This window comes from Oncorhynchus nerka, linkage group LG12 (assembly GCF_034236695.1).
Source record: "Oncorhynchus nerka isolate Pitt River linkage group LG12, Oner_Uvic_2.0, whole genome shotgun sequence".
Taxonomy (NCBI): Eukaryota; Metazoa; Chordata; class Actinopteri; order Salmoniformes; family Salmonidae; genus Oncorhynchus; species Oncorhynchus nerka.
Genome location: NC_088407.1, coordinates 54,071,180 through 54,087,430, shown reverse-complemented (window position 1 = coordinate 54,087,430; position 16,251 = coordinate 54,071,180). Strand labels below are relative to the sequence as shown.

General features: G+C 44.0%; 1 protein-coding gene across 2 annotated transcripts in view; it reads left to right on the top strand.

Annotated features, from left to right (window-relative positions):
* Positions 1-16,251, top strand: part of LOC115138370 (peroxidasin) — a 79,783-nt gene that overhangs the window by 11,845 nt on the left and 51,687 nt on the right. For both annotated transcript variants that reach the window (XM_065025650.1, XM_029675158.2), the window contains exons 2-3: positions 12,403-12,474; positions 13,941-14,012. In XM_065025650.1, coding sequence (XP_064881722.1) covers positions 12,403-12,474; positions 13,941-14,012 — 144 coding nt within the window. The remainder of the gene's footprint in view (positions 1-12,402; positions 12,475-13,940; positions 14,013-16,251) is intronic.

The following is a 16,251-nucleotide window of genomic DNA, read 5'->3' as shown; positions in this document are numbered from 1 at the left end:
AAACGAGGTGGGGAGCCTGCCATGATGTTGTTTAACAAAGTATGAGTCATGCACGCCCAGAGAGAGTCATTGGCTGTCCAACTTGGGCATGTGTCAGAGAGCTAAACAATTCCCAAAGAGAGAGAGAGAGAGAGAGAGAGAGAGAGAGAGATCCACGCATGGCACTCAGATGCTAGAGCTGGAGAAGTCCTGGCCAGGGAAGGCCCACTCCCTATTAAGGTTTGTATTGCACATGCTACAGAGCCTTTTTGCAAGATTTGTTTGTGGATTGTCAAAGACTTTGCTAAATGGAGCTGTACCTATGTGGCCATGATGCCCAACATGCTACCCTACCCAGCCATGGCCAGGCCGGCCTCTCCATTCTGACAGAGCAATTGGGTTTTGAAAAAGTTGCTGTCTGCCTGGTGTCGGTGGTAATCACAGCCGGCCCGGTTATCAGGCCCAGGGCTCTTATCGGCTTGGCCATTTGCTCAGTGGAATTTCCCTTGTGGAATGGTTGAGGCTGAACGGGCAGCCAACCAACAAGAACCCAGAGCACTGAACAGCATCCTGTTTCCAAGTGTTGTTACTGTGGACATTGTGTCACCTCTTGTCTCCTCTCCAGCTCTGTGTTAACTCTATGCAGCATGTGACAAAGCATGTACGATCTCACAAGATCTATGTTGAAGCTCCATCCTGGCTAAAGTCTCAAAGAAACATGCTTATTTGGGAAGATTTCTCTTTTAAGGCTCAAGGCAGATACATTCATAGTTCAAGATTCACAGAGGAAAGCCTAGCTATTAGTTTACTTTATGGCTGTTTGAGCTGACAAGTCCTTAGCTTCTAAGCATCCTAGGTAAGCATATTACATTTCTAACATACTATATACTATATGTCGAATTGGGTAAGAATTTTCTTCCTGTGATATGTATTTCCATCATTCTTTCATATGTGCTCTTGAGGGCTACAGCTGCTGAGCCAAGTGTTATATCCGCTTGAGTTCAAGTGCTGTGGTCTCTGTCTATGTTCTACTGGAGGACTGTAAAGTAGGGTTTATTCCACTCCGTAAGGCCTTAGTCAGTAGAACTACATGCCTGAATCGTCAACAGTGTGGTAGGAATCTGAAGGAATGGTTAATCTGTCAATGCCCATTAATCACTGGTGAGAGGACAAATGTCCCGCTTAGTTTATCCCATGTGTCAAGTTCAATTGCAGCCTCACTGCCCAAAGCAAAGGGTCTACTGTACAGCTTTCACAGATCAGTGATTACTTCAAGTAAGGAAGGAAGGATGGATGGATGGATGGATGGATGGATGGATGGATGGATGGATGGATGGATGAATGGATGGATGGATGCATGGATGGATAGATGGGTGGATGGGGATCGATGGATGAATGGAACATTGCCCATGGCTGTATTTCCTTCTTCCTGCCTATCAATCAAAGGTCATTACTCTTTGTCCATGTTTTATCTCTTTATAATCCATAAAGTTTTCCCCATATCACACTGAACAAAAATATGAATGCAACATGCAACAATTTCAAAGATTTTACTGAGTTACAGTTCATATAAGGAAATCAGTCAATTTAAATACGTTCATTAGGCTCTCATATATGGATTTCACATTACTAGGTATACAGATATGCCTCTGATACAGTACTTTTAGAAAAAGGTAGGTGCGTGTATCAGAAAACCAGTCAGTATGTGGTGTGACCACCAGTTTCCTCATGCAGCGCGACACGTCTCCTTCGCATAGAGTTGTTCAGGCTGTTGATTGTGGCCTGTGGAATGTTGTCCCACTCCTCTTCAATGGCTGTGCGAAGTTGCTGTATATTGTCGGGAACTTTAATACGCTGTCTTACACGTCAATTCAGAGCATCCCAAACATGCTCAATGGGTGACATGTCTGGTGAGAATGCAGGCCATGGAAAAGCAGGGACATGTTTAACTTCCAGGAGTTGTATACAGATCCTTGCAACATGGGGCCGTGCATTATCATGCTGAAACATGAGGTGATGGGGGCGGATGAATGGCACAACAATGGGCCTCAGGATCTTGTCACAGTATCTCATTCTAATTGCCATCGATAAAATGTAATTGTGTTCATTGTCCGTGGCTTATGCCTGCCCATCTCAAACCGCACCGTCACCATGGGGGCACTCTGTTCACAACGTTGACATCAGCGAACCGCTCACCCACACGATGCCATACACGCTGTCTGCCATCTGCCTTGCACAGTTGAAACCGGGGTTCATCTGTGAAGAGCACACTTCTCCAGCGTGCCAGTGGCCATCGAAAGTGAGAATTTGCCCACTGAAGTCAGTTTGTGAAGAAATTATTTGGTTGTGCAAACCCACAGTTTAATCAGCTGTTCGGGTGGCTGGTCTCAGACGATCCCGCAGGTGAAGAAGCTGGATGTGGAGGTCCTGGGCTAGTGTGGTTACACGTGGTCTGCGGTTGTGAGGCCAGTTGGACGTACTGCCAAATTCTCTAAGACAGCTTATGCCAGATAAATTAACATTCAATTATTTGGCAACAGCTCTGGTGGACATTCCTGCAGTCAGCATGCCAATTGCACTCTCCCTCAAAACTTGAGACATCCGTGGCACGTGTTGTGTGACAAAACTGCACGTTCTAGAGCAATTTTCCCAACCGTGGGTACTTGGCCTATCCACAGGGGGTACTTGAGAAGACTGATTAGACCATAGGTCTACTGGTTAAATGTACATGAGGGGGTACTTCAGGGGTACTCCGGGCAGAGCAAAATTCATTTGGTGATACAGTAAGCCAAAAAGGTTGGGAACCACTGTTTTAGAGCAACCTTTTATTGTCCCCAGCTCAACGTGCACCTGTGTAATGATCATGCTGTTTAATCAGCTTCTTTATATGCCACACCTGTCAGGTGGATGGATTATCTTGGCAAAGGAGAAATGCTCACTAACAGGGATGTAAACAAATTTGTGCACAAAATTTGAGAGCATTTCTGAGAGATTTTATTTCAGCTCATGAAACATGGGACCAACACTTCACATGTTGCATTTATATTTGTGTTCAGTATAAATGTATTCCCAGACAGTATGGACCTTGCTCTGTTATTATCAGTACACTGATTAAGGCAGGGTGGCACAGTTTATCTGTGTGGGCGCTGGGCGGTAGATCCAAAATACTTTCAGTTGTTTTCCCTCTGGAGTAAAGCCAATGCATCCAAAAAGTTTGCACTGTATCAAAACTGTGTTGTGTTCAGGTTTCAATTTCCAACAGTATCTGCAGTACCAAGACCGACAAGTCTGTTTCTGCTGCTACTTTGTGTTACTGTTCTTGGTCAAGGTCAAAAGTGGAATATTGTGCACATTTTTTTGAGCTTCAGTGGCCTGATAAGCTTTGGAGGGGGAGCAGCGCAATCAAAACTTGAGTAAATGGACTCTGTCAATGAAGCTAGTTCAAAAACCCTTCAATGAACACCAATAGGCAAAAAATAAGAACAATCTGAACAATCTGAACAATCATGCTGTGGAGTCAGACAGACAGACAGACAGACAGACAGACAGACAGACAGACAGGCAGACAGACAGACAGACAGACAGACAGACAGACAGTCAGACAGACAGACAGACAGACAGACAGACAGACAGACAGACAGACAGACAGACAGACAGACAGACAGACAGACAGACAGACAGGCTCAAGTAGCTGTTTATTGGAGGTCTGCCCGATATGTTCCTGTTGTTACTCCATGGCCCTCCTCCACTTCCTCCCAGCCTTCTCACTACTCCACTCCATGACCCTCCTCCACTTCCTCCCAGCCTTCTCACTACTCCATGACCATCCTCCACTTCCTCCCAGTCTTCTCACCACTCCATGGTGATAAGCCACTGTGTCGAGCACTCTGGCTCCAGACGCTCCTTTATCTGGCATTGTAAACTCATTTACTGCTGGGATCACAATGCCATATTGTTCGCCTGTTGTTTATCATAGTCAGACAAACAACTGAGGGCTATTTGAGGAAGGATATTTTCGGGCCATTAATGTTAGAAGAATTACGCTCGTAAATGGTGAAGGTTTTGAATGTGAATTTGTAGGCCTACTAGTTGTCTTCAGTGAAACAGTCATTGCAGGACTGCTGTTTAGATGCTACTGTAGGAATAATGGTCTCCCTCGGACCTTATCTGGCCTGATTGGGGTTTCTTGTGATCCACCCTGTTGGGAGACCCAGTCCTTCTACTATACTGTAATAGTAGGCTACACACACTTTAGGGGACAAGTGCTTCTGTTGACAAAGGCATAATTCGTCCACCGCAATCAATAGAGGGTGTGGTCTACCTACCTGATACTGATGTATCTGAGACCAACAGCCATAAAGTGCTCCCTTGGTATTTCAGCCCTGACTTATTTCTGCCCTTTTCCCATAAATACCGGGGTGATACCAGTATCACATTTTTTTTCCATGGCAAAAATGAAAACACGAAGCAGACCAACATCTTTGGTCCTTTAATAAAAATTCTGCTGTATAAATATTGTGTGCTATAGCGTGGCAATTAAGTAAATGTGATTCTGGATGACAATATAATGTTTGTTTCAAACATTAGGGCTGTTTTCCTAAAGAAGTTAAATCCGCTTCGTGTTTTACTTCCTTGCCACGATACTAGCGAATATCGCAATACTGGTATCGTCCCAGCCCTAATAAATACATACTATTTGGAGAATGTTGCTGTATGTCTATTTTGGACAGCGTTGTTGTAAGTAAGCTTTAGGGATTATCAGCCAAGTGCTTGGAGGAGAGAATGTGTGCGTGATGGATAGGTACACTTTGTCATTTGAGCTCTCCAACGTTTTTGTCCACTGCTTCAGTCTGAGGGCACCCCATTAGTCTTTTCCCACAAACACTTTTCAGCACCCTTTGGCTGGTTCTAGTGTCTGGATCTTGTAATGCTTTCCTGACTAAATCTAACACACACACACACACCTCTACTTTCATGTTTGAGTTGTACAGGTACGAAGGTGCTGCCTGAACCAGCATGTATCAGCCCCCAGAGCCCCTTGTCCCTCCACTCCTTCCCCGAGCCTGGAGGCTGTGGGTCAACCCCTGTTCCAGCATGCCTTGGCAGAGTTCTGCACTACCTAACTCCCAGGGTGGCTGCCTGTAGATGGGTCTCCCCTTCAAGGCATACAGCTTAAAGTCTTTCTTCACCAACAGTTAACGTCCATCTATAAACACCAGTTTTGTTAGGAAAGTGTGAATATTCATGGGCAGGGATGGGAGGTATGTAGAGTATGCATAGAAGCATGGCTGAGGAATGTTTCTACTGCTTCTGGTGTATTTTGATAGGGAGGAGACTACTGTTGAAAAGTTGAGCTGTTTTGGAAACAGAAACGTTTCCTTTTGTCATTATTGCTTTTGGTATGTGGTCCATTATGCTTGCATTTCTTTTTCTATGCATTAATTGTATCCGAATATTAACCACATTGCTTATATTTACAACAGGTGTATAGCCTACCTGGCTGGCATGAAAATAAACCACGGGGAAAAGCGTCCTCCATTTGCTATTTAAATGCATAGATTGTGATTCACGTTTATAGCATACTACCATGTGCACATTGCTGCTCTTATAATGTTAAGAAATAGCCTAATAGTTTATCAACATTTTAAGCTAAACGTTCTGATCTGCTGCGTAAGCCACATTGCACCAAAAATATTTTTTGATGCTAGTGTTTGTATTAATTTGGGATCTATCGCATCCCACAACTGTCCCAGACTATGTTTGGAATATTTATTTCTCACACAGAATAGAATCGGCTTTTGTAGTATGGGGGATAGTAGATTGACATAGGCTAGTGTTTTTGCTGTTCGTTAGGCCTACTCATCTTGTTGGCTGATGAAAAGTAAATGTGGACAGTTCCAATATCTTTAAAATGCACCTCGGCATTGGATAAGGACGCGCACAGTTGCATCCCCGATGTGTCTGTCTTAACTTGTAGCCTGTGAGAAAGACCAGATCACGCGACAGAGAGCTGTGTGAGTGAGAGACGCTTCGGATTGCGCAGCACACTCATGGAGAAGGGCACAATGCAGCACTCTGGGCCGCAAAAGGCATGGATTTTTTAAGGGTGCATTATGGCCACATAGGGGATGCCTCCGTGAAATTCGAGGCATTATCAAGTGCTTGTCAAATTGTGAATGAGAGCCTATTGGAGTGTGTGCAGCCTGTGCAAAAAAACAATGCAAATAGTCTGGGTAGTCATTTGATTAGCTGTTCAGGAGTGTTATGGCTTGGGAGTAGAAGCTGTTTAGAAGCCTCTTGGACCTCTTGGACCTCTTGCAGCTATAAAACCTTTTGAGGATCTGAGAACCCATGCCAAATCTCACCCAGAGGCGGCACTCCTAGTAGCCGGGGACTTTAATGCAGGGAAACTTAAATCAGTTTTACCTCATTTCTATCAACATGTTAAATGTGTAACCAGAGGGAAAATAACCCTGGACCACCTATACTCCACACACAGAGATGCATACAAAGCTCTCCCTCGCCCTCCATTTGGCAAATCTGACCATAATTATATCCTCCTGATTCCTGCTTACAAGCTCAAATTAAAGCAGGAAGCACCAGTGACTAGATAAATAAAAAAGTGGTCAGATGAAGCAGATGCGCAGGACTGTTTTGCTAGCACAGACTGGAATATGTTCCGGGATTCCTCCAATGGCATTGAGGAGTACACCACATCTGTCATTGGCTTCATCAATAAGTGCATCGATGACGTCACCCCCACAGTGACCGTACATACATACCCCAACCAGAAACCATGGATTACAGGCAGCATCCGCGCTGAGCTAAAGGCTAGAGCTGCAGCTTTTAAAGAGCGGAACTCGAACCCGGAAGCTTATTAGACGTCCCGCTATGTCCTCCGACTAACCATCAAACAGGCAAAGCATCAATACAGGACTAAGATCGAGTCGTACTACACCGTCTCTGACGCTCGTCTTATGTGGCAGGGCCTACAAACCATTACAGACCACAAAGGGAAGCACAGCCGAGAGCTGCCCAGTGACACGAGCCTACCGGACAAGCTAAACTACTTTTATGCTCGCTTCGAGGCAAATAACACTGAAACATGCATGAGAGCACCAGCTGTACCGGACAACTGTGTGATCACACTCACCGCAGCCGATGTGAGTAAGACCTTTGGACAGGTCAACATTCACAAGGCCGCAGGGCCAGACGGATTACCAGGACGTGTACTGTGAGCATGCGCTGACCAACTAGCAGTGTCTTCACTGACATTTTCAACCTCTCCCTGTCCGAGTCTGTAATATCAACATGTTTTAAGCAGACCACCATAGTGTCTGTGCTCAAGAACACTAAGGCAACCTGCCTAAATGACTACCAACCCGCACTCACGTCTGTAGCCATGAAGTGCTTTGGTCATGGCTCACATCAACACCATTCATCCCAGAAACCCTAGACCCACTCCAATTTGCATACCGCACCAACAGATCCACAGATGTTGCAATCTCTATTGCACTCCACACTGCCCTTTCACAACTGGACAAAAGGAACACTATGTGAGAATGCTATTCATTGACTACAGCTCAGCGTTCAACACCATAGGGCCCTCAAAGCTCATCAATAAGCTGGGGACCCTGGGACTAGGTGCCTCCCTCTGCAACTGGATCTTGGTGGGTCGCCCCCAGGTGGTAAGGGTAGGTAACAACACATACGCCACGCTGATCCTCAACACAGGAGCTCCTCGGGGGTGCGTGCTCAGCCCCCTCCTGTACTCCCTGTTCACTCATGACTGCACGGCCAGGCACGACTCCAATACCATCATTAAATATGCGATGACACAACAGTGGTAGGCCTGATCACCGACAACAACAAGACAGCCTATAGGGAGGAGGTCAGAGACCTGGCCGTGTGGTGCCAGGACAACAACCTCTCCCTCAATGTGATCAAGACAAAGGAGATGATTGTGGATTACATGAAAAAGAGGACCGAGCATGCCCCCATTCTCATCAATTGTGCTGCAGTGGAGCAGGTTGAGAGCTTCAAGTTCCTTGGTGTCCACATCACCAACATACTAACATGGTCCAAGCACACCATGACAGTCGTGAAGCGGGCACGACAAAACCTATTCTCCCTCAGGAGACTGAGGGGATTTGGCATGGGTCCTCAGATCCTCAAGGGGTTCCACAGCTGCACCATCGAGAGCATCCTGACTGGTTGCATCAATGCCTGGTATGGCAACTGCTCGGCCTCCGACCGCAAGGCACTACAGAGGGTAGTGCGAACAGCCCAATACATCATTTGGGCCAAGCTTCCTGCCATCCAGGACCTCTGTACCAGACGGTGTCAGAGGAAGGCCCTAAAAATTGTCAAAGACTCCAGCCACCCTAGTCATAGACTTTTTTTCTCTCCTACCACACGGCAAGCGGTACCAGAGCGCCAAGTCTACGTCCAAGAGTTTTCTAAATAGCTTCTACCCCCAAGCCATAAGACTCCTGAACATCTAGTCAAATGGACTATACCCAGACTATTCACATTGCCCCCCCTCCCCACCACTGCCACTCTCTGTTGTCATCTATGGATAGTCACTTGAATTAACTCTGCCTACATGTAACCAGTGCCCCGCGCATTGACTCTGTACCGACACCCCACTGTATATATTGCTATTTTTCTTTACTGCTCCTCTTTAATTACTTGTTACTTTTATCTCTTATTCTTATTTGTATTTTTTTTTTAAACTGCACTGTTGGTTAGGAGTTCGTAAGTAAGCATTTCACTATAAGGTCTACTACACCTGTTGTTTTCTGCACATGTGACTAATACAATTTGATTTGATTTGCCTCTGATCTGGTGAACTCACTAAACACACACGCACGCTTCTTTTGTAAATGTTGTAAATGAGTGTTGGAGCCCCTGGCTATCCATAAATAAAAATAAAAAAAGAAAATGGTGTCGTCAGGTTTGCTTAATATAAGGAATATGAAATGATTTGTTCATTTTCTTTTGATTATTATGTATATTTTAAATAAGATACTTGTAGACTTTCACTCAAGTAGTATTTTACTGTGTGACTTTCACGTTTACTTGAGTCATTTTCTATTAAGGTATCTTTACTTTTACTCAAGTATGGCAATTGGGTACTTTTTCCACCACTGATTAAATCAATTTGAAAGCCCCAGATAGGGTACACAAGTGTCACAAATTGATTTGCAATGACTCCAGTGATATCGTAATTTCAACATGTTTATTGTATAAAATGGTAGGCTACAGTAGCCTACATAGGTATATAAATTAATAGGCTAATCGATGGCCAACAGATGCAAATGTATCATTCTCCACATGTAACGTAATTTTCATTGTGGACTTTTTCCCATAACAGCTGCGCTCGAGACCCAAGAACTGAGAGCGTAAAACCCTTCGCTTCATATGGTTTTCCATAAACTGACGATATTAGAATGCAGTTTAAACCACCTCCGAGCAAATGTATCTAATGCGCTCTAGAACACCTCGTTTTCCTGTTGTCCCCGTTATTTCTTGACATGCATCAGTTCTAGCGCGTTAATATGTTTTATGGAAAAAGGGTTTGGAAATACAGTAGGTGTCTCTGTTATGACAATCTAAATAGTCTACCTACACCTGGTAAAAAGTTGTCACGAAGTGCAAGGTCCTGCTCTGTCGCCTCTCACTCAGATGACTCTGCTGCCTGCTGATAGTCAGCAACAAGATGCTTGATAGTCAGCAACAAGCAGCTTGATAGTCAGCAACAAGATGCTTGATAGTCAGCAACAAGATACTTGATAGTCAGCAACAAGATGCTTGATAGTCAGCAATAACATGCTTGATAGTCAGCAGCATCAGGTCACAGTGAAATATATATTTGTAAGACATTTCCATGGCGGCCGCAGTGCAATTTAGGAGAAGCCAAAATACCCGAACCCGCGACCAATATATTTTCACCCGCAACATCGTTTTTCAAAGTAGCCCAATTATGAGGGAAAATTATAAACACCCTAGGTGTCTCATTGTCAAGCAACAGGAAATGCGCTCCTTGAGTGACAGGGGGCGGAGCTAGATCTGGTTGGAAATCGCCATGGAGAGAGAGGGAGGGAGAGAGATGCATTGCATTGGCAATGTTAACATATGTTTCCCATGCCAAGCGGGAGAGGGATTACTCAAGTAGCGGTGTAAACCATAAAAATGGTTGTTACACACGGCATATCACATTTCACAAACCATACATTCAAATACCGTTATATTAGGTCAAGTAAAAACCCAAACCAGTCCTTGCATTAATACCGGTATATCGTAAAATACAGTATACCGCCCAGCCCTAGCACTGGTAACTAGTAGGGCCGGGATGATACAGGAAGCAGACCAAACTCTTGAAAACAGGAAACTCTTCGGTCCTTTAAAAACCTGCTGTATGTAAAATATTTTGTGCTATAGCTTGGAAATGAAATAAATGTGACTCTGGATGACAACATAATGTTTGTTTCCCACATTAGAATGTTTTTCTAAAGAAGTTCAATCCGATTTGTGTTTTGTTTCCTTGCCACGATACTAACGAGTATCGTGATACTGGTATCATCCCAGCCCTAGTAACTAGGCAACATTAATGCAAAGCAAATACAGGAACAATTTTGAATAAGAACCCCATGTTTCAGATGGAATTCACAGCACAAAAGTAGACTGTCTTAGAGAAGACCATGTCAGCAAAGGTGAAAGAATGGACACAGAACTTGCATCTTTACTGACAAAGTAGAAAGACAGTTTGAATGACTTTACTTAAATGACTTTACTCCCAGTTACCCACTTCAGCAACACTTAGAGAAGGTGTCATTGGAATGACTCTGTTAGTGGAGCATGTGGGCGTATTTTGACCTGGAGTCAGTCAGTGAATGTTAAGGTCATTACAGAGTAGCTGATGAGTGATTTCTGTTACTCATGGTTGAATGTGGTTAGCTGGGGGATTGATTTAGCATTCCGTCTCCTACATTTAGAGATTAAAGATATCTGTGTTGTGTCTCCAACTATCAGGTATGAAGATGCAGACAACGTCGAATTAACAATGGTTTAATAATCCAACAGGGACAGGCAATAGACAGGTCAAGGCAGGCAGGGGTCAGTAAACCAGAGGTGGGGCAACAGTACAGGACGGCAGGCAGGCTCAGGGTCAGGGTAGGCAGTGGTCAATAATCCAGAGGTGGGGCAAGGGTACAGGACGGCAGGCAGGCTCAGGGTCAGGGTAGGCAGTGGTCAAAACTAGGAGGACGAGAAAAAGAGAGACTGGGAAAATCAGGAACTGAGACAAAAAAATGCTGGTTGACTTGACAAACAAGGCGAAGTGGCAACAGAGAACACAGGTACAAATACACAGGGGATAATGTGGAAGATGGGCGACACCTGGAGAGGGGTGGACAGGTGAAACAGATCAGGGTGTGACACCAACACCATCTTGTCTTGCCTCTGTTACTGTGGCTGGACTCTGTCTTCTGGACTGGCTTGTGGTCCTTGTTGTTAATGTTTTGCAGCAGGGCTATCTGCTCTTTGTTCTAAACACCCAATTATGGCCCGTCTGAGGGCAGTGACTTGTATGACAATGTAATGTGATGACAGGAAAATAGGAATCATTTCAAGGCAGCAGCAACAAACCCTAACTTCTCTCTTGTGCCCCTCAGTATGTCCTTCATATGGATAGCTGGTTCCACTTACAGAGCGTTTTTTTTCTCTCCGTCTTATGAAAATACATTTGGCAAATTACTCAGTTGAAGGTCGAATGACTTAAGAGGCTAAGTTCCACAAGCATAACTTCATTGTTTAGAAATGTTCCCATTTCACTGAACGAGACAACGTGCATCTAGCTCTAAATGGGTTAAGTACTTAACCCTATTATGGCCTACCTCCCTCGTTTAGTTACAAACCAAATAGTGTTTCAGTGAAGGGTTAGGGGCCTATCAGGATAAGTTATTTGTCATAATGGACATGAGTGGTTAGTGTCATGACATGATTTCATCACTGTATAATGAGAGGGTCGAGTAAAGTGATAGGCTACTAAACTCCCTCGTCTCCCTGACAGCCATGGCAAATCTCTTCATTGTTAGCTTTAGGGCAACGTTAAGTAAACCAATCCCCATTATTACACCTTCACGAATGGCATTCCTGTAATATGAATAATGTGACTATTATTCATGCTTTATAATAAACACTGTTAGTGGAGATTCCTACGGGGTTTGGATACTCATGGTATATATACTGAAGTATGTAGTAGTATGAAGTAGTATGTAGTATGAAGTATGTAGTCATTGTATCAGCCTGTTTCCTCATAGCCATCAACGGGTAAACACTTTTCCATGTCGATGATTGGTTGGACAGACTCGATTGTCTCAATGTTGTTCATGACTGTGTTTCCTGTTTTTCCCTCCATAGAGACCTGAGGTTCAACAAAATCAAGGATTTACAGTCTGGCTCCTTCAAACGTCTAAAGAACCTCAACACGCTGTAAGTCTCCCTCCTTCCTCCCTCCTTTTGTCTGTTCCCCTACACAGTCAGCTATTGAAAAGAGTGTAACTGAATTGGTTACCGGAGAACTCACTGCAAATGCATTTTAACAGAGCATACACACTTATGTAATCGCCATGGATCAGGAGTCAACTACTTCTGTAAGCCACATCTCTTCCCATAAACACCCAGTTCTCTTTGTTTATCTTTTGTCCCAAGACTCAGAAACACGTCACATCATTAGTGGTCCCTGGAAAGTCCTGTAGCCAGTCATTCAGTCCACACACATGAACACTGAGTGGCAGATTCTTGCTCTCCATTCTGCTGTTCTTTCACACATGTAGGTCACCTCATAATCTGTGAGGAATTTATTTTTCCCCTTCACTCTCCCAGCCATTTATCATGGCCCAGCCCTGCTAGCCTACAGTCAGCCATGTGGCAGGGATCAGCCTATGAGGCTAGTGTATGAATATGAAGAGCTGTCCATGGAGAAAGTTAGGGCCAGGGAATGTTAAGAAAGAGAAAGACCAGATGAGATTTTCCTACGGTATCAGACCGACCGGCTAGCCATGGAGCTCTGTGTTTCATAGAGGACTCTTCACGGCTTCAACCTCCTGTTCACAGACTGAAAAATACCACAGGATCTAAAGCTTGCCGGTCTTTCAACTGGGTAGACAGTTCAATATTAGCGTCTCAGGCAGACTGAAATAGATGTCTGGCTCCTACATGAAGGAAAGACTGGAGGGGCCTACTGCCTGTATTTTTCTGCTTCAGTCTGTAACAGACTGTGTCTAGCTGTCACTCTGAACATTGATTATACAATATGTAGAATATGTGTATGTAGAGTTCATCAGTTTTTAAGTTGAAAGAAAAATCCAAGGCAGGGTGCAAAGGCCCCTGGGACAGCATCCATCACCAAAATCTTCAAAAGAAGCCAATTGAGGCAAAATGTTTTTAGGCAAAAGAGCAAGGTGAAGAGGCATGTTCTGCCCAAATAATGTTCTGCTTATACATATATTACCCTTTTCCAAAACAGATTTTTCTGCATTAATTCCCGTTTCTATGGCACTAAGTTGAGGGATCACCAACTCGGGCCTTTATTAGAAAAGGATATTGTAGTGTTGCAGAAAGTCTATGACAGCCGTTATTGATCCTTGTCCAGATTCTACCCCATAGATCTGGCAGCCATTATAAATGCAGAACAAATTGTGACAGTGTGTAGGATTCAAACCAGATGCTCTATAGAACAGCTACAATGTGCCAGGGATCTCAACTATATTATGTACTCTGGAAGGTTGAACTCTGTTCAGACTGGCATTGGCCTAGCATTAGATCTTGACACAATAGTACGCCAGCATGGACAATTTTCAACTTGTTTCTACTAGTCTGTATTGATTCACTTTGTGTAAGTGTAATACTCCATTGCTTAGGTCTTTCAAATAATGGCCATTCTCTTGCCTTCACAGCCTCCTCAACAACAACCATATCAGACGGATTCCCAGAGGAACCTTTGAAGACCTGGAAAACCTCAAATATCTGTGAGTTGTTATGCTTTTATGTCAATGTTATTCTCTTCCGAATGTCAAGTCACTGATCGATTGTTTTCATTGAAACAGTGTTTGGCAGCCATCTTCTCTGACAGGCCCAATAGGCAAAGTGTTTTTGTTCAAGTTTCACCCTGTTCCTCGTCGGCTGATGATAAAGCATGGCGAAACCTGTCTAGGACTTCTGTCTGGAAACAAAACTAAAACACACCGTGTGGCTGTAAATTGGGCGTTGCTAGTCAGAACAGAACAAGTGTGTTACTGTGGTAAATGAAATGAGGTAAGACAAGAAAAGAAAAGAACCCCCATTGTCTAATCCTCTGTACTTATCTGTCTCCGCGTGGTGACCTGAAGGCAATGAGGAGAACAGAGGTGGGCTTGAGCAGCAGTCAGGCAACACATAGCCTTGGGTTGCTGCAGTATGGTTTAATTGAACATTTTAATGTCACATGTACAAGTACAGCGAAATGGCTTTCTTGCAAGCGCTAACCCCAACAATGCAGTAATCAATAACAATGTAATACTAAAAAGAGAACAAAAACACGCAAGAAATAAAAATAAGAAGAGCACGATAAAGTAAGTAAGCATACTATATACAGGGTCAGTTCCAGTACCATATTTACAATGTGCAGGGTACTGGATCGATAGGGGTAGACACAGTTGAAGTTGGAAGTTTACATACACCTTAGCCAAATACATTTAAACTCAGTTTTTCACAATTCCTGACATTTAATCTGAGTAAAGGTTACCTGTCTTAGGTCAGTTAGGATGTTGCTTCAATATATCCACTTAATTTTCCTTCCTCATGCGGCCATCTATTTTGTGAAGTGCACCAATCCCTCCTGCAGCAAATCACCCCCACAACATGATGCTGCCACCCCCGTGCTTCACGGTTGGGATGATGTTCTTCGGCTTGCAAGCCTCCCCCTTTTTCCTCCAAACATAACGATGATCATTATGGCCAAACAGTTCTATTTTTGTTTCATCAGACCAGAGGACATTTTTCAAAAAAGTACGATTTTGTCCCCATGTGCAGTTGCAAAACGTAGTCTGGCTTTTTTTTTTTTTTTCACCTTTATTTAACCAGGTACGCTAGTTGAGAACAAGTTCTCATTTACTACTGCGACCAGGCCAAGATAAAGCAAAGCAGTGCGACACAAACAACAGCACAGTGTTACACATAAACAAGCATGCAGTCAATAACACAATAGAAAAAAACGTTGTGGCGTGAGGAGGTAGGCAATAAATAGGCCATAGTAGCGAAGTAATTACAATTTAGCAGATTAACACTGGAGTGATAAATGAGCAGATGACGATGTGCAAGTAGAGATACTGGTGTGTAAAAGAGCAGAAAAGTAAATAAAAACAATATGGGGATGAGGTAGGTAGATTGGGTGGGCTATTTATTGATGCAGCGATCGGTAAGCTGCTCAGAAAGCTGATGTTTAAAGTTAGTGAGGGAAATATAAGTCTCCAGCTTCAGCATTTTTTGCAATTCGTTCCAGTCACTGGCAGCAGAGAACTGGAAGGAAAGGCGGCCAAAGGAGGTGTTGGCTTTGGGGATGAACAGTGAGATATACCTGCTGGAGCACGTGCTACGGGTGGGTGTTGTTATCGTGACCAGTGAGCTGAGATAAGGCGGAGCTTTACCTAGCATTGACCTGGAGCCAGTGGGTCTGGCGACGAATATGTAGCGAGGGCCAGCCGACTAGAGCATACAGGTTGCAGTGGTGGGTGGTATGGGGGGCTTTGGTAACAAAACAGATGGCATCGTGATAGACTGCATCCAGTTTGCTGAGTAGAGTTTTGGAAGCTATTTTGTAGATGACATCGCCGAAGTCGTGGATCGGTAGGATAGTCAGTTTTACTAGGGTAAGTTTGGCGACGTGAGTGAAGAAGGCTTTGGGGCGAAATAGAAATCCGATTCTAGATTTGATTTTGGATTGGAGATGTTTAATATGAGTCCGGAAGGAGAGTTTACAGTCTAGCCAGACATCTAGGTATTTGTAGTTGTCCACATATTTTTTGAAAGGGGCATGCTTATTTAAGATGGTGAGGAAATTACTTTTAAAGAACGACCAGGCATCCTCGACTGATGGGATGAGATCAATATCCTTCCAGGATACCCGGGCCAGGTCGATTAGAAAGGCCTGCTCGATATAGGACTCGTTTTACTGTGGATATAGATACTTTTGTACTGTTTCCTCCAGCATCTTTACAGGGTCCTTTGCTG